Source organism: Ranitomeya variabilis, chromosome 1 (genome assembly GCF_051348905.1).
Source record: "Ranitomeya variabilis isolate aRanVar5 chromosome 1, aRanVar5.hap1, whole genome shotgun sequence".
In the NCBI taxonomy this organism is placed as follows: Eukaryota; Metazoa; Chordata; class Amphibia; order Anura; family Dendrobatidae; genus Ranitomeya; species Ranitomeya variabilis.
This window is the reverse complement of record NC_135232.1, coordinates 516,524,361-516,547,671: the sequence shown is the minus strand read 5'-3', so window position 1 is coordinate 516,547,671 and position 23,311 is coordinate 516,524,361. Positions and strand designations below refer to the sequence as shown.

The 23,311-nt window shown below is 43.6% G+C and overlaps 1 protein-coding gene across 8 annotated transcripts in view; it reads left to right on the top strand.

Moving 5' to 3' along the window:
* PIP5K1C (phosphatidylinositol-4-phosphate 5-kinase type 1 gamma) overlaps window positions 1–23,311 on the top strand; it is a 291,197-nt gene that overhangs the window by 223,964 nt on the left and 43,922 nt on the right. For 4 of the 8 annotated variants that reach the window (XM_077253750.1, XM_077253725.1, XM_077253742.1 and 1 more), the window contains 2 exons: window positions 4,527–4,628; window positions 4,796–4,895. In XM_077253750.1, coding sequence (XP_077109865.1) covers window positions 4,527–4,628; window positions 4,796–4,895 — 202 coding nt within the window. Of the gene's footprint in view, window positions 1–4,526; window positions 4,629–4,795; window positions 4,896–11,419; window positions 11,936–19,469; window positions 19,590–23,311 lie in introns of those variants that run through there. The other 4 variants (XM_077253733.1, XM_077253690.1, XM_077253716.1 and 1 more) reach the window with 4 other exon arrangements.

The following is a 23,311-nucleotide window of genomic DNA, read 5'->3' as shown; positions in this document are numbered from 1 at the left end:
TTCCCTCATCCATCTCAGGAGTGCTTGATCTAACACTAGCCTGAACTTGTGGCCTAACAGGTAATTTCTCAGGGTATCAATTGCCCACTTGATGTCCAAGCACTCTCTCTGTGCGATGGCATCGTTCTTTTCACAGGAGGAGTTTTTTTACTCAGGTATAGGGCTGGATTTTGTCCCCATCTATTTCCTGGAACAACACAGCCCCCAAACCGACCTCAGAGGCATCCATCTGGTCCATGAACTCCTTAGTAAAGTCAGATGCGACCAAGACGGGCTGTTACCATAAGGCGAGCTTCAACTCTGGAATGCCATCTCTGCTTCAGAAGACCATTTGGCCATTGACATCTTTGTGCTCTTGTGAAGATCAGTCAGGGGGGTGGCTGTCTTGGCGAAATTCGGGATAAATTGCCTATATTATCCCACAATGCCCAAAAAATGACCTAACCTGCTTTTTGGAGACCGGTTGCGGACACTTTTGATTGCCTCCACCTTACCTATTTGCTGCTTTATTTCGCTCCTCCTAATGATGTAGCACGAGTATTTAGCTTTTTCTTTCCCCATGGTGCACTTCTTTGGGTTTGTGGTAAACCCTACCTTCCTCAGTGCACCCAGTACTGCCTGGACCTTCTGCAGATAACTTCCCCAATCTGGGCTGAAGCTCACAAATGTCGTCCAGATAAGCTGCGATGTACTTTTTGTGAGAAGCTAGAATCCGGTCCATGGCCCTCTGCAAACTAGCTAGGGCTCCTTGCATGCTGATCGGCTTCCTAGTCTGCCGAAAGCACCATTTTGGTGTAGACAAAGCCGTCATCCGCTTGGCATTTTTGGACAGGATATTTTGCCAGTGCCCTTTTGTTAAGTCCAGGGTGCTAATATATCTGGCTGATCTTAGCCTCTCAATGAGAGTGTCAACCCGAGGTGTCGAACTTGGACACCTCTTTCAGCTTCCTATGGTCATTTCAGGAATGCCTGACTCCATCCGGCTTCGGCACAAGGATAATAGGGCTGGACCAATCGCTTTGTGACTCCTCAATAATGCCCAGTCTCAACATTGTCCTCACCTCCTTGGAGATCACCTCACGGTGGGCTTCTGGAATCCGATATGGCTTTTGGTTCACTCTCACATGGGATTCCGTCAGGATTTCAAGCTCAACAACTTGGGTACAACCTGGCAACTCCCAAAACAGGTCCCAATTCTGCTGAAACAGCTCTCTGCATTGTTGCTTGTGAGCCCGTGACAGTGTCTGCCACTGTGACATCCTTGACTCTGGCTTCAAAATTGGCCCTCAGGCACGTCGCTTCCACCAGTTCCCTATCTTGCCATAGTTTTGAGCATGTTAATGTGGTACACCTAGTACTGCTTTCTTTTCCATTGTTGGTGGACCATGTAGTTGACATCACTCAATTTTTTGACCACTTCATAAGGCCCTTGCCACTTGGCAACAAACTTACTTTTCACTGTGGGGATCAACTCTAACATCCAGTCTCCAGGGCTAAACTATCTGTCTCGCCAACCGATTGTAGATCCTTGCCTGGGCATATTGTGCTTGAAGGAGGCTGTCCCTCACAATCGGCATCACCCTCGCGGTCCTGTCCTTCATCTGGGCCACATGTTTAATGCTTCGATGGGGTGTTACCTACTCTTCCCAGGTCTTCTTTGCAATGTTCAGAAGTCTCGGAGGGTGCCGTCCCTATAACAGCTGGAATGACGAGAATCCCATAGAGGCCTGTGGGACTTCTGTAATGGAGAACAGTAGGTACGGTAATAGGCAATCCCAGTCCCAGCCATCATTCTCCATGACCACCTTCAGCATAAATTTCAAGGTTTTGTTGAACCTCTCCATTAGGCCATCCATCTGCGGACGATTCACATATGTCCTGAGTTGGGTAATCTGGGAGGGTCTTGCATAACTCTTATTACCTTGGACATGAACGGCGTTTCTTGGTCCGTTAGTATCTCCCAGAGCAAGGATCGTACAAGAGAAAATATGGAGTTTTTCTTGGTTATACTGCTGGCTGAGGAGTTCCTCAGTGGAACTGCCTCCGGGGACCGTACTGTATAGTCCATGACCACCAACATGTATTGGTGGCCTTTGACGGACTTAACTAGGGCCGTACAAGGTCCATGGCAATCCGTTCACTTGGGACCTCTATAATGGGTAACGGACTAGGGGACTGCAGAAGTGAAAACAGGAGTAGTTAACTGACATGTAGGATAGGATCGACAATAATTAACAATCTCCCAGTGACAGGCACACCAATGTGATTTTTTTTTTTCCATGTGCTCGGAGTCTAACCCTAACTCAGTTCAGTAAAAAATACTGTAGTAGATGTTAATTACTACAGTATATTTTTTACTATCCCTAATCCAAATTATTTTCTTACCCCAACAACCGGAGGTTGATCACTGATGTGCGTCAATAATCAGCGCTTGACAGCTGTTCGACAGATGCACAGATGATTCGGAAAAAAAATTCTGTAGTAGACGACGATTACTACAGTATATTTTTACTGTCCCTAATCTAATCCCATGAACTAATCTAAATCATGTTTTACTGTATTCTTATTTGACAAAAAAAAACACAGCTGGAAACCGTCCAGTGGTGTTCGCCACTGACCAGCGCTCTACAGCTTTAGGACGCATGCACGGATGTCTTGCACAAAGGAGATAAAAAAAGAAAACAAAAAAAGGGAAAGCAAAATAGTCCTTGCCTAAAGCAAGTGTGGATGCTAATTAGTGATGTACATCTGACCGGCGTCTGCAGGAAACACACACTGAGTGGTGCAAAGGAAGGGGAAAAAAATTGTGGAATACAGAGAGCATGAGTGTGGATCAGTGATTTGCGTCACTTATCAACGCTCAGCAGCTGCTGGATGTACACATGGAGGTGATGCAAAGGGGTGGGGAGATGGACAGGGACAGAATAAAAATCCTGGAAAACAGCGAGCAAGGACTTTGATTAGTGATATGCATCATTGATCAACGCTTGTTGGCTGCAGAACGAAAAAGAAAAAAACTGCCAAAAATAGAGCAATCAAGTACTGATTAGCGATTGTCAGAAGGGAAGGGGGTGTAAAAGGCGTGAGACGGGGATTGGGGTGGATTAGGAAAGATCAGGGATCAGGAACTCTTATTTCTTCTTTTCAGCAGGAGCAGGCAGCAGCAGAAGCAATTGTGAAGCCATAGAAGCCTGTGATATCACAAGGCCCAGCACGGCGCACAGAGGGACAGAGTGACTGCCTGTACAAATCCGCAGCTAGAATGAGGAATTACAGGGCGGTCACTACCAGGTCAAATCGCTGTGCAATCGATGTCACCGTCAATCGCCCCAATCAGAACTGGCCATGGTGTCTTACAGCACCGATCCTAGGCTGGGCATTGGTGTTTCAGGCAATCCCATTGCCTGAAACACTGGGAAACGCTACAATTGGCTGTTGCAGAGGGTTCCAATCGGGAAGGGGGGGATGGCGGGCAATCGTAGTGATCGTAGTTGCACGGGCCGCGTCACCCCCCTCCCCAAGATGACACTGCTATATGTCCAGCTCTAAGATGGCGACTGCAGATGAATGAGAGCACTGCGACAACTGTCACAGTGCCTCAGTTTAGCAATGACGTACCAGTGCATCTCAGGTCGGGAAGTACCAGCCCTAAGGTCGGAAAGGAGTTAAAAATCATACAATTTAGAATTTCTAGTTTTTATTTTTAGATTCTGTCTCTAACAGTTGAAATGTACCTATGATAAAAATTACAGACCTCTCCATTCTCTGTAGGTGGGAAGACTTGCAAAATTGAAAATCAAATACTTATTTTCCCCCCTGTATTATTACCTGCAACACTAGTACTCTCATCAGTTCCACATTAAAGGGAACCTGTCACCCCCCAAAATCGATGGTGAGGTAAGCTCACCGTCATCAGGGGCTTATCTACAGCATTCTGTAATGCTGTAGATAAGCCCCCGATGTTACCTGAAAGAGGAGAAAAAGGTTATAATATACTCACCTGGGCGGTCCCGCTGTGGTCAAATGGGCGTCTCAGGTCTCCTCCGGTGCCTCCCATCTTCATTCCATGACGTCCTCTTCTGGTCTCCGCGCCGCGGCTTCGGCGCAGGCGTACTTTGTCTGCCCTGGTGAGGGCAGAGCAAAGTACTGCAGTGTGCAGGCGCCGGGCTTCTCTGACCTTACCGGCGCCTGCGCACTGCAGTCCTTTGCTCTGCCCTCAACAGGGCAGACAAAGTACGCCTGCGCCGAAGCAGCGGCGCGGAGACCAGAAGAGGACGTCATGGAATGAAGATAGGAGGTGCCGGAGCAGACCTGAGACGCCCATTAGAGCGGGACCGCCCCTGGGTGAGTATAATCTAACGTCTTTTTCTCCTCTTTCAGGTAACATCGGCGGCTTATCTACAGCATTACAGAATGCTGTAGATAAGCCCCTGATGCCGGTGAGCTTACCTCACCATCGATTTTGGGGGTGACAGGTTCGCTTTAAGTATAAGTGGAGTGTTGTTTCATTCTTTGTTTCTGTCTAGGACCTATGAGGAGACACGAGTAGAAGATGTTCAGCAGATTACAGTTGAGATGGAGCCCAGACAATGTGATACTGTGATTCAACCAGAAAAGGAAAAGCACGGGTATGAAATTACCAAAATAAAGATATTTGCACCAAAAATTGCATAAAAATATTCTTCTAGAGGACTAAGAAAAAGAAAAAAGAAATAAGAAAAAACAAACTATATACCCAAGGTAAGATTTTTTTTTTCGCCGTGATCAATTCATTGCAGCTTTTTCCCTTTTACAGTGAGGCCTCAGGCTGTTCTGGGAGGACTTGTCTGGTTGAAGAAACAGGCAGTCAACGATCTGAGGAAGATGATGAGGTGCCTGTGACGGACATTTATTTTGTAAGTTCATTCCAGGCTTCTGAAATATTTGTTTTGATGAAATGATAAAGTGGCCTAATATCTAGACTTTTAGGGTAAAGTCAGACTGGACAGCACTGACAAAACAGCACTATGGATGAAAATCAGGGCATCATCATTGATTGGTAGGTGGGCATATGTAATTTTGCTGGAAACTTCTGTTATCAGCAAAACAGTACATCCCCTGGTCACACTGTTTTTTCTTAGGGAAACAACTGTTTTCATACACCCATTTATCATGCAATATAAAATACACGTTGTTTCCTTTTTTGCTTGCATTGTGACCATGTCAATGCTGACTTCTCCGTTTTTCAAATAAGAACTTAGTTATTGGAAGAATAATTAATAATTATGGACTCAGATTAACTGGCAACTGCTTCTGCATTTCAAATAGAAAACGACCAGCCAAAATGAAACGAGCTATTCCCTCCCTTATTATCCCTGTTTTTTGGGGGGGATCCATATTAAAGAGTTTGGATATAATCTTTATATCTAGCTCATTATGCAGATTGCAATGCGCAGAATGTCAGCTTTAGTTAATGTTTTTAAAGAAGTTGTTCACTTGGTGAATCTCTTTATTTGAAAGAAGTAGTCCCCATTGTGAAGTAAATAAAAAAGAATATATACTCTTTCTGCACCAGTGCAGCTATAGTGTCTGCGCTGGGGCCTCCCGACAATCAGCAACTGCTAATCTGCTTCTGTGCTCTCATTTCTTCTGCTTGTCCTACATTCATCTGAGGTGAGAGCATCCGCAGAGCCCAAAAGCGGCCACTGATTACCTACAGGATTCTTGTGGCATAACCGTGTCACACGAACCCTGGCAGACTGTCCTCCAACATCGGTGGAACAGCATTGGCACTGTAGGGGGAGTAACTGTTAATTTTGTTTTACAAGGTGATTTCATAATTTAAAAAGTGGTCCAATTATTGGACAACACCTTTTAAAGGGAACCTTTCAGTAAGATTGTGTACATTGACCTACAGTGTTAGGTCTGCGCCCTTATATTGATTACAATGATATATTGGTTGATGAAATACGTCTTGATCCCTCCGTGACTTGCCCCCTAGTTTGCATAATGAATATCTGTGTATATATATATATATATATATATATATATATATATATATATATATATATATATATATATATATATATATATATATATAATATATATATATATATTAAAACCTTCTGCAGGCAGTTGCCAGCCGTGTACCTGCTCTACAACACAATTACATGTTTTAATCATGTCCATAGCTGTGATCCCCGCTTGGGAAGAAAAAAAAATTCCTCCTCCAAGATGGCGCTACCCGCGCCTGCGTAGCAGCAGCTCTCGGCTATCTCCGAGCTGCTACTGCGTCTTGGAGGAGGATTTTTTTTTCTTCTTCAGTAAGATGGCACCACCAGCGCATGCGCTGTAGCAGCTATCAGATCACTGCTATAGACACCAATAGCTGCTACTGTGCAGGCACTGCAGGCGCCATTTTCAAATTGATTTTTTAAATAAAATATATTATTGGCATATAAAACATGCAAATATGCTGCAGAGCACGTGCCACGGCTGGCACCTGCCTGCAGAAACTTTTTTTTTTGTTAGGCAATTTGCAAGACAACCCCTATAAGGGAGTGGTTCTGTAGGGGGTGACTACAGACCATTTCTCTGTTCTCATCCTTTTTGGCTGTTGTTTTGGTCACTTTTGCATTTTGACATTGCTCTCACCCATAGAAGTACAGTAGCATGAGATGGTTTCTACTGTACAACCCACAGAAGATGCTCAGGTAGTGCAGCTCATCCAAGATGGCACAGCAATGCGAGCTGTGGCAAGAAGGGTAGCTGTGTCTGTGAGCAAAGTGTCCAGAGCATGGAGCAGATACCAGGAGATAGGCCAGTGTACAGGAGTCGTGGAGGGGCCCGTAGGAAGGCAACAACCCAGCAGCAGGACTGCTAATGCCTCCTTTGAGCAAGGAGAAACCGGAGGTTCAGTGCCAGAGCCCTGCAAAATGACCCTTAGAATGCCACTAACATCCATGTGTCTGCTCAAGCTGTCAGAAACAGACTCTGAGGGTGGTATGAGGGCCCAGCGTCCACAAATGGGTGTTGAGCTTACAGGCCAACACCGTTGTGTAGGGTGATTAGCATTTGCCAGAGAACACCAAGTTTAGAAGATTTGACATTGGTGTCCTGTGCTCTTCATGGATGAGAGCAGGTTCACACTGAGCACATGTGACAGATTCTAGAGAACTTTCTGCTGCCTGCAACATCTTCCAGTATGACCGGTTTGGCAGTGGGTCAGTAATGGTTTGGGGAGGCATTTCTTTGGAGTGCCACACCGACCTCCACGTGCTAGCCAGAGGTACCCTGACTGCCATTAGGTACCCAGATAAGATCCTCAGACCCAATGATGGAACCATATGTAGGTGCAGTGGGCCCTGGGTTCCTTCTGATGCATGACAATACTAGGCCTCATTTGGCTGAAGTGTCAGCAGTTCCTGCATGATGAAAGCATTGATGCTATGGACTGGCCTGCCCTTTCCCCAGACCGTAATCCATTCGAGCTCATCTGGGACATCATGTCTTGATCCATCCATCAACGCCACATTTCACCACAGACTGGGAGATGACTGATGCTTTAATCCAGGTCTGTGAGGAGATCCCTCGGATTAATATCCGCCACCTGATCAGGAGCATGCCCAGGTGTTGGAGGAAGGTCATACAGGCACATGGAGGTCACTCACAAAACTGAGCATTATTTCCTTTTTTTGAGGCATTTCCACTGAAGTTGGATCAGCCTGTAATTTGATTTTCCACTTTGATTTTGAGCAGCATTCCAAATCCAGACCTCCATGGGATATTCCTTTTGATTTACATAGATAATTGTTTTATTCTTCTTAGCGCATTCCACTATGTAATGAATAAAGATTTGTAACGGCTTCATTGGGTCTACTATCCCCAGCCACACAATGGGATTAGCAGTTGGGAAACGATGGCTTGAGGCACCTGAGTCACTAATGAGATTAATGGAATGATTGCTTTACATTTTACCTTTAGCAATCTCCTGTCTGACTTTATGTATACATAAGATCCATAAATGAACAACTTGTATGAGTATTGCACAGTATTATGTATAAATTAATGAAAAAATTCCAAAAAATACTCAATTAGCAAGAACAATAGTTGAAGGTTAAACATCATCATAACATATATCATATAGAAAACATGTGGAAAAACCACATAATCAAGGTTGCAATTAAATAACAAAACTTTATTAAGAATTATTAAAAAGGTACATACAGTGGGTACGGAAAGTATTCATACCCCTTTAAATTTTTCACTCTGTTTCATTGCAGCCATTTGGTAAATTCAAAAAAATTCTTTTTTTTTCTCATTAATGTACACTCTGCACTCCATCCTGACTGAAAAACACAGATGTAGTAATTTTTTGCAAATTTAATAAAGAAAAACTAAAATATCACATGGTCATAAGTATTCAGACTCTTCGCTCAGACACTCATATTTAAGTCACATGCTGCCCATTTCCTTGTGAACCTCCTTGAGATGGTTCTACTCCTTCATTGGAGTCCAGCTTTGTTTAATTAAACTGATACGACTTGATTTGGAAAGGCACACACCTGTCTATATAAGATCTCACAGCTCACAGTGCATGTCAGAACAAATGAGAATCATGAGATGAAATAAATTGGCCAAGGAGCTCAGAGACAGAATTTTGGCAAGGCACAGATCTGGTCAAGGTTACAACAGAATTTCTGCAGCAATGATACAGAGTGAACATTTTAGAACATTTTAAAGGGGTCTGAATACTTTCCGTACCCACTGTACACAGCTTATAGTGGCAGCAATAACCAGCTAAGTTCAAAATATCAATTCGTAATAAGCAAACCTTTACTTGTAAGACTACAAGATAAATAATGGATAAATGATGTAAATCAACGTAAAGCCAAGAAGTGTCACCATATAGTGCAGTATAAAGGAGAATCTACTATATAATTGTCTAAGGGTCACTTCCGTCTGTCCTTCTGTCTGTCACGGATATTCATTGGTCGCTTCCTCTGTCTGTCATGGAAATCCAAGTCGCTGATTGGTCGTGGCAAAACGCCCACGACCATTGCCACGACCAGTCAGCAACAGCCATAGTCTGGCAGCGAAATGGCCGCTGCTTTACTGCCCTGCAGTCAGCGCTGAGCGCTCACACAGAGTTAATGCCAGCGTTAACGGACTGCGGAGTAACGCACTCAGTTAACGCATCTATTAACCCTGTGTGACCAACTTTTTACTATTGATGCTGTGTATGCAGCATCAATAGTAAAAAGATCTAATGTTACAAATAATAATAAATAAAAAAAAAAAGTTTATTCTCACTGTCCGACGTCGCACGCTGTCCTTCGGATAGGGAGCGCAGGTGTCAGCATATGGTGAGTGTTGAGGGGGTGACAAACTTCCCCTTCTCCCTACAGTCAGGGCTCCTCTTTACCAGCTCCCTCACCCCTTCCCTTTGCGTCGCACGCTGGTCATCTCCCTGCCCTGGCTTGACACATGGGAGCTGACACAACTGAGGGATACAAATGAGGGGTAGGCAGGCCCGCAAGCGCACCACTGGCCAAAGAGAAAAGTGTCTGGGACTGAGCTAGATACATTATACATGTAAAGAAGCATCAGAACTATCTAGATATGTACATATCTGTTCATTCACCTTCTCTGTCCTCCTTCATTTGTTTATTTGCATGCCTGGTATAAATGGCTGTTACCTTGTCGAGGATATGATTTTTATGTCCATATTTAGAAATGCTTATGTACCATAGCATAACAGATAACAAGTGATATTGGACTATATTGGCTCACCTTTACACCTGACATACTAGATTTCTTAACCTAGTTATACTGCTTGAATAACTTCCAGTTCACAGCATTATACAGGTATTGTCACCACTCCCGTCAGTTCCCAGTCAGGCTTACGATCTAATCTTCCTATTTCAGATACAGGACAATCTCGCAATATTTATGTTTACCTTATATGTCACTAGTCATGGTCTCTGATGTATTTCTCCCAGAAAATGATAGCAGTTACACATTTTGTTATAAACATGTTTATTTCCTTTGTGTGCATTGGAACAAGACAAAAAGAGGAGAAAAAAGGCAAATTGGACATAATTTCATACAAGCCCCCCAAAATGGGCCAGACAATATTGTTCTCACCATCAACTTAATATTTAGTTGCACACTCTTTTAAATAAAAAACTGCAGTTGCTTCTTATAAACATCAACAATCTTCTGACACCTCTCAACTGAAGTTTTGGACCACTCTTCTTTTGCAAACTTCTCGAAGTCTCTCATATTTGAAGGGTGACTTCTCTAAACAGCAATTTTAAGATCTCTACACAGTGGTTCAATCTAGGTCTGGACCCATTGCTGGCCACTTATGAACTCTCCAGTACTTTGTTTTCATTTCTGTGTGTTTCTTAAAGTATGTTTGGGGCCATTGTCCTGCTGGAAGACACATGACCTAGGATGCAAATTCAGCTTTCTGACAATGAGCACTACATTGTGACCCAAAATCCTTTGGTAATCTTCACATTTTATGATGCATTGCACACTGTTAAGGCACCCAGTGCTAGAGGCAGCAAAACAACCTCAAAACATCTTTGAAAATCAACCGTATCTGACTGTAGGTACTATATTCTTTTCTTTGTAGGCCTCATTCTGTTTTTGGTAAACAGTAGAATGATGTTGTCATGGACATGAGTAAGTCCGGCTGACAACTCGGCATATAAATTGACGGGCTGAAAAAGGGAGAGGATGGTCCTAGGGAGGGAGCAAGGGATGGGACACCACCTGACTCCAACCGGTGCCTGTCCGTAAGCTCCCCTAATGCCCTATGGTGGTCCTTCCCTCCACCGCCATCACGTTCCTAGTCCCTGTCTCATCAATGTACCCTGGCTAGTGCACTGGCCTGGCAAGAACGCTAGCCTCTCCACTGCTGATAAACACACAGGGGAAGAGACAAATGAGGGACAGATGGAAAAAAAAAAGGTAAAAAGTTAAGGCTCTGCTGCTAAGCTCCACAGCAGCAGAGAAAACAGCACCAGGAATCTGAACTCCCTCAGCAGCAATACCACCACCACAGGAAAGCTCCACTCCCCTCACTGGTATGCATAGAAGAACTCTATAACAGACAATCAGCTGATGGGTCATGTGGCTATTTAAATGGAGGTGGGAGTGGTTACCAACCAGCATCAGCTGACCATCCTAAAAGAACTGCCAGCAAGAGACTGACATTAACTCTTGCTGAACCAAAAGGAAAAAACATCATATACATTTCAGCAGACCCAGAGCTGCCATGAAATCCCTTAATGATTCTTGACAGATGTGCTTTACCAAAAAGTTATATCTTGATCTTATCTACCCACAAGACGCTTTCCCAGAAGTATTTTGGCTTATGTACTTTTTGGCAAACTGCAGCCTAACTTTTTTTATGTCTCTGTGTCCGCAGTGGGGTCCTCCTGAGTATCATGCCAAAGCGTGTCTTTTTATTCAAATGTGGACGGATAGTTCACGGATAGTTCACACTGACATAGATGCACCCTAAGCCTGCAGGACAGCTGGAATTTCTTTTTAAACTTGATTGGGGCTGCTTATCCACCATCCGAACATTCATGCATTGCAACCTTTCATCAATTTTTCTTTGCCATCCATGTCCAAGAAGAATAGCTACAGTGCCATGAGTTGTAAAGTTCCTGATTTATGTTGTGCACCGTGGACAAAGGAACATCAAGATTTCTGGAGATGGACTTGTAACCTTGAGATTGTTGGTGTTGTTCACCAATTTTAATTCTCATTTAACTTGTTAAGTCTTCCGAATCCTAACTTTTCAGTGGTAGAGTGGTGATAGAACATGCCCTTATATGCAGCTGTGCATTTGTTCTCCTTTCCTTTTTAAAATGGTTCTCTTTTAGGAAACGTGGCCATATCCTGTAATAAAGATTTCTAAACAAGAACAACTTTTTTAACATTATATCTTTGGGTATTTTATAACCTGGGGTTCTCCAAAACCCCGTTGAGTAGTAGAAGCTGAGCAGCAGCTGGTCAAATGAAGGCGGAGAAAGCCATTTGTACATATAACACATATGTTCTATATGGGAATTGAAAAAGTAACTTGTTTTATATTATTTTTTTCAGTAATCAATACTGATACTTGAAAATCCTAAACTTTATTTTATTAGAGAAATCTGCTTTTTTTCTCCTTCAGGACTGATCATTCATTCTTAATATTCTCAATTCATGGTTAAATTCCACCTTAAGGCTGCTTTCACACATCAGGTTTTTCGCCGCATGCCGGTTCCGGCGTCGCGCCCCAGCGTCGGATCCGGCGTATTTTGCAAAAACCGGATGAGACGGATCCAGTTTTTAGCCAGATCAGGTGTCCGGATCCGGCAAGAAACCGGATCCGTCCCATCTGGTTGGCATCCATTTCGTCCGGTTTTTCATCCGGTTTTTGACGGATCCGGTTTCTAAAAACGCCCCCTGAAAGGCTAAAAATGTGATTGGCCCGCTGAAAACTATATATACAGTGTTCCTACAGCCCATCTGTGACAGGTTTGAGAGGAGCAAGATGGACGGCATTATTGCGAAGATTCTGCAGAACAACGTGGATTTCATCGTGGAGGCGAATCGATTGAAAGCAATTGTTCTTGAGAAGGAGCGAGAGAGACAGCTGCGAAACCTGTTATAAAAAAGGGAAAAATAAATTAACACAAAATTGTAAACATAGAAAACCTCCCCAAAAAAAAAATGCTTACACGACGACGGCCGCCATGACTCTCACGCCGACGACCCTGGGAGCCACTGGAAGGACCTCTCGATTGAGCACCAGAATCCGAACTCTAGAAGAAAAATAACATAAAAGTTATGTGCTTGTAGGTAGCCTTTCTATGTGCTGTGTGTCATGTGATATCTATAATGATAAGTTTTTTATGTGTTGTGTGATGTCTGAATGTATCAGTTTGTATGTGTTGTGTTCTATCTGTAAGTATCTAGTGTTATGTGTTGTGTGTAGTGTTAGGTTGTGGTTCCACAATACATGAAAGAAACATACCAATTGTGATCCCTCTCCATGTCTTTCTCCACACCTTCCCTCTTCTTCGGGGAGCACCTCTTGGACTATGGCAGCAGCTTCCTACAAAGATGCAAAATGACAAAAAACATTAATATACACATACACAAATGCACACACAGACACACATACACACACACATACACACAGACACACACACACACACACACACACACACACACACACACACCCACAAGACAGCGAGGGAGCAAGAGAGCAAAATTATGTTAAAAACATATTTACCTCGGGGGGCGTGACCTAGCTGCGAGAGGGAACAGAAGCACTTCTCAGGAGCTCCTGCATGGCTCTAGATTCCCAGTGAATTTATTAGCCCCACAGCGATACTATTAGCTCCTCAGACAGATAATAACGTTGCGACTGTTCCTAGAAGAACCTGACGACAAGTGGTGCACCTTACCCCAGCGTGGGACCCTCAGACCTCGGAGGAGAGAGGGAGAAGGGATAGAGACACCGCCATCTCGGATAACCCACGGGCCGGGAGCGCAGCAAACCACAGCGGCTCCAAGGAGGTACGAGCTGCCCCTTCCACACTCCCCCACTTCAGCTCATCGCTCATACGGCTCACCGCTTACCTGCATTGGCGTCCCCCGGGATCCACTGCTTTCTGCTTTGCTCTGTGCGCTTGTCTGTCGCTGCTGTGCCCAGGCTGCTGCTCCCTGCCTGCGGTGTCTAATAAAGAAAACAGACTCACCTGTCAGCAAAACCGCTGGGTGGGCTCACCGTCCATAGCGGCGCTCTGAGCCCCTCTTAGCCCAGCACTTATCTTGGTGGGACGGCACGTCTCCGAGAGGGAGGTGAAGGTCCTGGGGATTTCCCGCCAAACTCGGCACCATCTTGGATTTCTCACAAAGTGCGGGAAGAAGTCCCTATCAGCTGCACTTAGCCTAAGGCCGCTCCCACTCCATTGCTCACTATTGTGCCTTCTCTCCTGCTGCTGCCTGGAGGCGAGAGGTGGTGATCAGTGCGGCGCCCCCCCCTCCATTCCAGACCTCACCCCGGACCCCTCATGAGGTCGGTGCTATCTTCCCCTCCCCTCCTGCAGCTGCCAGTGCACTGGGCTGCTACACAATAACCAGGAAGAGACCCAACACATCGGGCCCCTCCACTTCCATCTGGTCTGAAGCAAAGAAATACCTCTAGGAGTGTTTCCCCCCCCCCCACAGGAGTCCCATAAGATAAGAGCCTTTCTCTGTAGGAGGCCAGTCACGGTTGGCTGAACTGTTAACTCCTTCACAACCAGAAAAGACATACATAAATCTACTGTGACTTCCTCTCTTTTGCTCTGGACCCCTGTGCTCAAGACCTCTTTAGTTTTATTTTATTTAGTTTTTTCTCTTTTTTTTTCCTTCTTTTATTTCTTTTTTATTGGATGCCTACCATAATATTAATCTATCACAAGAGCGACACCTGCTGCTCGAATTGCCACTTCACACACTAATAGTGATAAAAACTTCTATGAACGCAGCCTATAGTAGCCAGCAATAAAGAAGCTACTTTATGGTACTATTCCGCCATCTAATGGTGGCATAAAGGATCTACAACTTATTCTTCCTTTTAATCTGCCACTTAAGACAACTTGGTGACAATCTTCTTCTTTGTTCAAACTGTGACACTGTACAGCTCTATTCACCTACAACCTCCAACATGATGACCTAAACGTTATGCTGGCGCACATGTGGTGATCTTTAAAGCGAGCGCTACATTTAGATAGAATGGTTAAACTTCATAAGGAGCGCCGCAAATCTTCTCTCTCTGCTACTAAACAAGACAAACAAAGTGATATGGAGAAATTCCTGAAACATAAGCCCTCGCTAACCCGGTCTGCCCATAAGATCTCTCACTCTAATACCGCAGTACATGAACATGTCGACGACTCTGATTCAAGCGATGAAGCTTCAGGAAGTGACACTACACATACGGACTCTGGAGGAATCTCAAAATCTTTCCTTAAAAAGGCACTAATTCAAGCTATGAAACCACTGATTGCAGAAGTCTCCGGCCTGCGAGCAGATATTCAGCAAATTGGCAACAGGGTTGAGTCCCTAGAAGCCACTCAATCTTCTATCATAAGTCACTCTAACAAAATAAAAGACCATTTGGACTTCCACAAATCTCAATTAAACATGGTATCTCTATCTATAGAGGATCAAGAAAACTGGAGCCGTAGAAAAAATATCAGAATTAAAGGGATACCTGAAAGCGTTTCTAATGATACTTGAAAAATCAGCCAAAGAAATATTTGCATTATTACTATCCCAAGAAAGATGTGATCAAATGGTCATTGAGAGGATACATCGCTCGCTCAGGCCTAAACCTAAACCAACAGACCCCCTGAGGGATGTGATATCTGGCCTTCTGAACTACTTGGATACCTCGGCAATTTTAAATGCTTCCAGAGATAATAAAAACTTATCCTATGAAGGTTCATCCATCCAGCTATATCAAGACCTGGCACCATCGACTCTCGCCAAACGAAGGGTTCTAAAGCCTCTTCTTGACACACTACGTACGAACAAGATATTATATAAATGGTTATTTCCCTTTGGCCTGGCTATACATGGTGGAGGAAAGCAAGCTATAATCTGCCATCCAGATGACCTCACCAAAGTTTGGTCTACATTCAACATCGAGGCAGTGGATGTCCCTTCATGGCTGCCTCTGGATATGATGCTAAATGTTCCTTCCAGTCTCCGCCCCTTGTTGGATCATGGCGAATGGTCTCCAACCAAGAGACTTGCATCCCCGAAACAAGGCAAAGCTGGAACTAAAAAGAAACCACCTCCTTGAGTTGCTTATGTGTCACCTTTGCTCCTTATCTTCGATCGACAGATAGACCCGATCTTTCTGCTGTGATCGGATCGGGCATAGTTTAAAGTTCGATTGGTCAACGAATTTTTCCTTTACATTGCCTTTATTATAGATTTTATTGGTAGTAAATGTTGATATCCGGTTTGCCGCTTGTGCGCCTGCAATGGACTGTCCTGTCTGTTTTAGGAGGATGTTTTGGACCCCAACCTCCGCCACAGATGGGATTTTTGATGGTTATATGTTATACTTTTTCCCCAATAATGTTCTTATTGTAGTTATGATTATTTTGTTTGTTCAGTACACGTGTGCCGATGTCCCCCTTCTTTCTTTTATAACTCATGACCGGTAGCGTCTCAAAATCAGCCACCTTAGTGGTGGCTTCATATAATGTGAAGGGCATGCGCTCGCCAAGGAAAAGAGGGCAACTGATGAGATTTCTACAATCTAAAAATTCTAGTATTGTATTTTTTCAGGAAACCCATTTTAAAAAAGATAGGACCCCTGATATGTCAAGAACACAATTCCCCACATGGTATCATAACACTGGTACCACTGCCTCAAGAGGAGTCAGTATAGCATTCAAAAGAAATGTTCCTTTTACTTTGGAAAATACCCTGTCAGATGCCGATGGGAGATATATAATGATAAAAGGGCTATTAGCCAACACAAAAGTTACCCTTTGTAACATTTACACCCCAAATCAAAATCAAATCGGTTGGCTATGCCAAGTATTGAACACCCTTAGATTATTCAAAGAAGGGATCATAATATTAGGAGGGGACTTCAATGTTACTTTCAACCCAGCGATAGATTCCTCTTCAGGGAAATCTTCTATTTCACAAAAAGCACTAAGAAAATTACATATTAACCTACAATCCTTAAACTTAATTGACCCATGGAGAACGCTATATCCGTCGACTAAAGATTTCACTTTCTATTCCTCACCTCATAATAATTATCATAGACTAGACTACTTCCTAACTCAATCTTGCCACCTCCATCTGGTGAAATCCGCGAAAATAGACGTTATATCCCTTTCAGATCACGCCCTGATTTTCTAAGAGATGAACATTAAATCACTTCCCCTTACTTCATTTACTTGGACGCTAAACTAAACTTTGCCAGGTACCAGTTCCTATGTGACTAAGTTTTCAACTTCCATCAATCTTTTCTTTAAAGAGAACTGTCTTCCGGGCACTCCCATGCCCCTGGTTTGGGAGACACATAAAGCTGTCCTGAGAGGAGAATTCATAGCCTTGGGCTCGTATTTGAAAAAAGAAAGGTCCAAAGAGGTAATGGCTATTCTACACCGGATTAATTCTGTGGAAAGGATGCACAAACGCTCTCAGACAGATAAAACCCAGACAGAACTCATTTCACTTAGAAGATCCTTGAAAGATCTTTTGAACATACATTCAGCCAAGATTTATATGAGAAGCCAACAGAAGTTCTACCTTCATGGCAATAGAGGGAGCAAACTTATGACTTCTCTCCTGAGAAAGCGTAGTGGGCGTACTTTCATCACACAATTAAAAAGATCGAATGGCCCAATTATTTCTGAGACCAAAGACATTGCTAAAGAGTTTAAACAATTTTATGAGAATCTTTACAATCTAGATGTACCGGGGGACATGGGAGAGCCCGGGACAGCCTTGGAAACAATAGACACCTTCCTTTCCTCTTTGAGACTTCCCTCATTGTCTTCAGATGACATTTCTTCTTTAACGGCCCCAATTACTCCTGAAGAGGTATTGGAAACTCTATCTAACATTCCTAACGGGAAGGCCCCGGGCCCTGATGGTCTCCCCATCATTTACTATAAAAAATTAATAAAATCCCTACTACCCCATATAGTAACATTATTTAACTCTTTTCTGGTGGGGCAACCCCTCCCGAAACAAGCCTTAGAAGCTTTTATCACAGTGTTGCCAAAAGAGGGTAAAGATCCCAATCTCTGTTCTAGCTGTAGACCTATATCCCTCCTCAACACAGATACGAAGCTATGGGCAAAACTCTTAGCGACTAGACTAAGTAACATACTTCCCAGATTGATTCACTCGGACCAGGCGGGTTTTGTGCGAGGAAGGGAGGGCAAGGATAATTCAACTAAAGTTCTCCAATCCATAATGTATGCTAGAAAGCGGAATCTACTGTTGACCCTTCTATCTTCTGATGCCGAGAAGGCGTTTGATAGAGTAAGCTGGAGATATATGGAGAGGGTCTTGCATAGGTTTGGCTTTCCTCCCCAGTTTATTACAGCGGTCTTTTCCCTGTACTCCTTTCCCACTGCCAGAGTCCGGGTGAATGGTGTTTTATCTGATGTTTTTAATATTAATAACGGTACCAGGCAGGGATGTCCCCTGTCCCCTTCTTTGTTTATATTAGTTATCGAAACACTAATACAGAGAATCAGACAGGAGGACCAGGTCCAGGGATTAAAGATAGGTAGATTGGAAATAAAAACTTTGGCATTCGCGGATGACCTGCTTTTCCTCATTTCTAATCCTTTTAAAGCATTTCCCATTATCCTCAATATACTTAACTATTTTGGCAAATTATCTAATTTTAAAATTAACAATAGTAAATCGGAAGCACTCAACATTACATTATCGGACTTTCAGCTATCTAATTTGCGTAAAATAACCCCCTTCTCTTGGTCCACATCCTCCATAAAATATTTGGGTGTCTGGATCACCAGGGACCCCATGGACCTATTCGGCTCTAACTTTTCACCCTTACTAAAGAAACTAGATGTGTTGATGAAATCGTATAATCTACCCACTTTATCGTGGATAGGACATATCATATCATATTATGCCTATATTATTGTACTGTATGAGTATGGTACCCATTCGCCTCCCCCTCACTTTCTTCAAAAATATAAGGTCCTTAATATCTAAATTTATATGGAGAAATAAACCAGCTAGACTACCTTTTAAACTGTTAACATACCCCATCTCATGCGGTGGTTTAGGATTACCTGACCCCTATATCTATTACAAAGCTATACATTTTAGTAGATGGCTGAGAATTACAATTAGCCTCGAGAAAGGTATACTAGACATGATAGATGTAGCTCTGTTGGACAATGGGGGAATTCCATTCTTGTGGTCGCGTTCAAAACCAACGGCTTCGTTGGGTCTGGATGAAATAACTTTAGCTACCCTACATATTAGACGTTCCATTTTGAACGAACTACCACCAGAATCATTCCCATCATCCTTAACTCCTATTGCAGTTATTCCTTATTTAGTCAACCCTAACTTCGAGGACTCATATAATTTATGGTCGAAGCTCCCTATGGACTCCCTTACTAGTTTTTACGAGGGCAAAACTCTTAAAAACAATATTTGGCCTAGTAACGCTATGACGTCCCCAAGAAATTTTTTACAAGAACACCATACTAAACGTATTCTTACACAATTCAGAGAGCGGTTCCCACATAGGTCCAATTGGTCATGGCTAGATCTCATGCTTAAATCGGGTTCAGCTAGATATAAAGTTATATCCCGCATGTACTCCCGACTCATTACCCCTTCTCAACTCTATAAACCCTCTTTTATTTATTCCTGGGAATCTGAACTTAATTTTACTTTTTCAGACGATCAGATCTCAAAGATGTTGAAGTTTGCTCTGGGTTTCTCCCGATGTATCCTGCTGCAGGAAAATTCATATAAGATACTAACCAGATGGCATATGACACCGGTCAAGCTCCACCATCTCGGTTTGTCGGACTCTGACTTGTGCTGGCGGTGCCGGGCCACCCAAGGGAACCATGCACACATATTCTGGGATTGTTCTATGATCAGAAATTTCTGGGAGGAAATAAACTCAACGTTTAAAAAGCTAAAACTAATCAAAACCAACCTATTAGCCGTTGAGGCTATTCTCTCTGACAAATAACTTTAGACCCTCCAAACATGGTCTTCTCCCCTTAATGCTTAGTGCGGCAAAGCACTTAATAACTACTCACTCGAAGAGTGAGTCCCCCCCAACGCTAGGTGAGTGGTTTAATAAAATTGACCATATTTATAGACTAGAGGAACTCTCAAGTTGGGAAGCGCATGTTCATGAACGTTTTGTATCGAATTGGCTCCCCTGGAGAATATTTCGATCCGATGCGTCCTAATACTGTTATTTTTCTGTCCTTGCTATTTTGAGAATGTATGCTACCGTACTGCTTGTTTTTGAGTAATATATTCACGTGTACTTGAACTGTTATGTTTACTGTTCTCCCCTCCTTTTTCCTAATTTCTCCCCCCTAGACCTTACCCCTCAGACCACCCTCCCCTCCCCTTGTCCTTCCTTCCCACTCCCCTTTCCACCTCTTTCTTGCCTACCATTCTCCAATGATGTTGGTCTGGATGTGCTTATGTTATTATCGAAACGGTTATGGTTATCTTACTCTAACATAAAATGCATGTAAAGTTTCCAGTCTTTACTTTAAATAAAGAATTTACAAAAAAACCCCAAAAAAACATTTACCTCAGTGCGCTGCCGACGGGGAGGAGGGCTCCCAGAAAAAGACATGTCTGCTCTGGTACGGCTTAGCTGGCAGGCCTCTGTGGCAGGAGAGCTGGCTGGGCTCTGTGGCAGGTTATAGCTGGCAGGCCTCTGTGGCAGGTTTGTTGCTGGCTCCGCTCTCTGGCTCCTTTGTTCTTCTGTCTTGGCAGGGAGTGTCTCTCTTGTGGTCTCTCTGGCTGGCAGTATGGCTGGAAGTGAGTGAAGGCCTCAATGGCATTGCTTTATATATAGTCCTGGGGGCAGGCCCATAGTTTCTGAGCATGTTCAGTGTAAAAAGCCGGATCAGGCCGCCGGATCCGCCATTTTCCGGATCTGGCGCTGTCCGGCGTCCATAGACATGCATTGCCGAGAAAAGCCGGAAAGGCCGGATCCGGCTTTTTCGCCGCAGACAAAAAACGTTACAGTAGACGTTTTTTCCAGACGCCGAAATCGATTGTAAGCCGGATCCGGCATCAAACCGGAAGGAACGCTGGGCCATCCGGTGCAATCCGGCGCTAATACAAGTCAATGGGGGGAAAACCGGATCCGGTTTTACACTATTCCGATTCCGGTTTTTCACGTAAGAGCCGGATTTAGCCTGAAACAAAAAACCTGATGTGTGAAAGCAGCCTAAGTGAGTACAGATTTTCCCATTAAGATAGATGATCATTAAGTCAGGTGGTTCATCCCACTTTTTGCTGGAAATATGTTTTTCCAGATCAGTACAAGTATGCAGATATTGAACAGGTATAGGGTCTTAGAAATTTAAGAGGAGAAATAATATTCGGAAATTTGGAGGAAAAATAAAGTTTGCTTATGTCACCATTTTCATAGACCCGTAGAGTTTTTGTTTTTTGTGAATTGTGGTTGTATGAGGGATTATTTTTTGCGTCCTGAGCAGAGGTTTTTAAAGATACCATTTTGGTGTAGATACAATAGTTTGATCTCCTCTTATTGCATTTTATTGCAATGTTGCAGCAGCCAAAAAAACATAATTCTGGCGGTTTGATTTTTTTCTTGTTACGCCATTTATCGATCAGCTATTTTAATATTTTGATGAGACTTGCAGCGATACCTGCGTGTGGCTAGGTAATTTGAACTCCGCTTCCCAAAGATGTGATCAACTACAGTTAATTTTTTTTTCTAATGGGGACAATCACTTTGTCACACAGGGCCCTGTAGGTTTGGATTTCGTTTTCCTTTAATAATAAAGACCTTCATTTAAAAATTAAATTTTGTGGTTACTTGTGCTATCTTTGTCTAATATTTAAATGTGTTTAATGATCTGAAACATTAAAGTTTGACAAACATGCAAAAGAATAAGAAATCGGGAAAGGGGCAAACACTTTTTCACACAACTGTATGTATGTATATACACTGCTCAAAAACAATAAAGGGAACACTAAAATCCCACATCCTAGATATCACTGAATGAAATATTCCAGTTGTAAATCTTTATTCATTATATAGTGGAATGTGATGAGAACAATAAAACCTAAAAATGATCAACGTAAATCACAACTAATATCCCACAGAGGTCTGGAGTTGGAATGATGCTCAAAATCAAAGTGGAAAATGATGTTACAGGCTGATCCAACTTCAGTGGAAATGCCACAAGAAAAGGAAATGATGCTCAGTAGTGTGTGTGGCCTCCATGTGCCTGTATGATCTCCCTACAATGCCTGGGCATGCTCCTGATGAGGTGGATGGTCTCCTGAGGGATCTTCTCGCAGACCTGGACTAAAGCATCCGCCAACTCCTGGACAGTCTGTGGTGCAACGTGATGTTGGTGGATGATGCGAGACATGATGTCCCAGATTTGTTCAATCGGATTCAGGTCTGGGGAACGGGCGGGCCAGTCCATAGCTTCAATGCCTTCATCTTGCAGGAACTGCTGACACAATAAAGCCAAATGAGGTCTGGCATTGTCCTGCATTAGAAGGAACCCAGGGGCAACCGCACCAGCATATGGTCTCACAAGGGGTCTGAGAATCTCATCTCGGTACCTAATGGCAGTCAGGCTACCTCTGACAAGCACATGGAGGGCTGTGCGGCCCTTCAAAGAAATGCCACCCCACACCATTACTGACCCACTGCCAAAACCGGTCATGCTGAAGGATGTTGCAGGCAGCAGATCACTCTCCACGTCATCTCCAGACTGTCATGTATGTCACGTGTGCTCAGTGTGAACCTGATTTCATCTGTGAAGAGCACAGGGCTCCAGTGGTGAATTTGCTAATCCTGGTGTTCTGTGACAAATGCAAGCGTCCTGCACGGTGTTGGGCTGTGAGCACAACCCCCATCTGTGGACGTCGGGCACTCAGAGCATCCTCATGGAGTATTTTTCTAACCATTTGTGCAGATACATGCACATTTGTGGCCTGCTGGAGATCATTTTGCAGGGCTCTGGCTATGCTCCTTCTGTTCCTCCTTGCACAAAGGCTGAGATAGCAGTCCTGCTGCTGAGTTGTTGCCCTCCTACGGCCCCCTCCACGTCTCCTGGTGTACTGGCATGTTTCCTGGTAGCGCCTCCAGCCTCTGGACACTACGCTGACAGACACAGCAAACCTTCTTACCACAGCTCGCATTGATGAGTCCATCCTGGATGAGCTGCACTACCTGAGCCACTTGTGAGGGTTGTAGAGGCCGTATCATGCTACCACGAGTGTGAAAGCACAACCAACATTCAAAAGTGACCAAAACATCAGCCAGAAAGCATTGGTACTGAGATGTGGTCTATGGTCCCCACCTGCAGAACCACTCCTTTGAGTGTGTCTCGATAATTGTCAATAATTTCCATCTGTTGTCTATTCCAATTGCACAGCAGCATGTGAAATTGATTGCCAAACAGTGTTGCCTCCTAAGTGGACAGTTTGATTTTGCTGAAGTTTGATTTTCTTTGAGTTATATTATGCTGATTAAGTGTCCCCTTTATTTTTA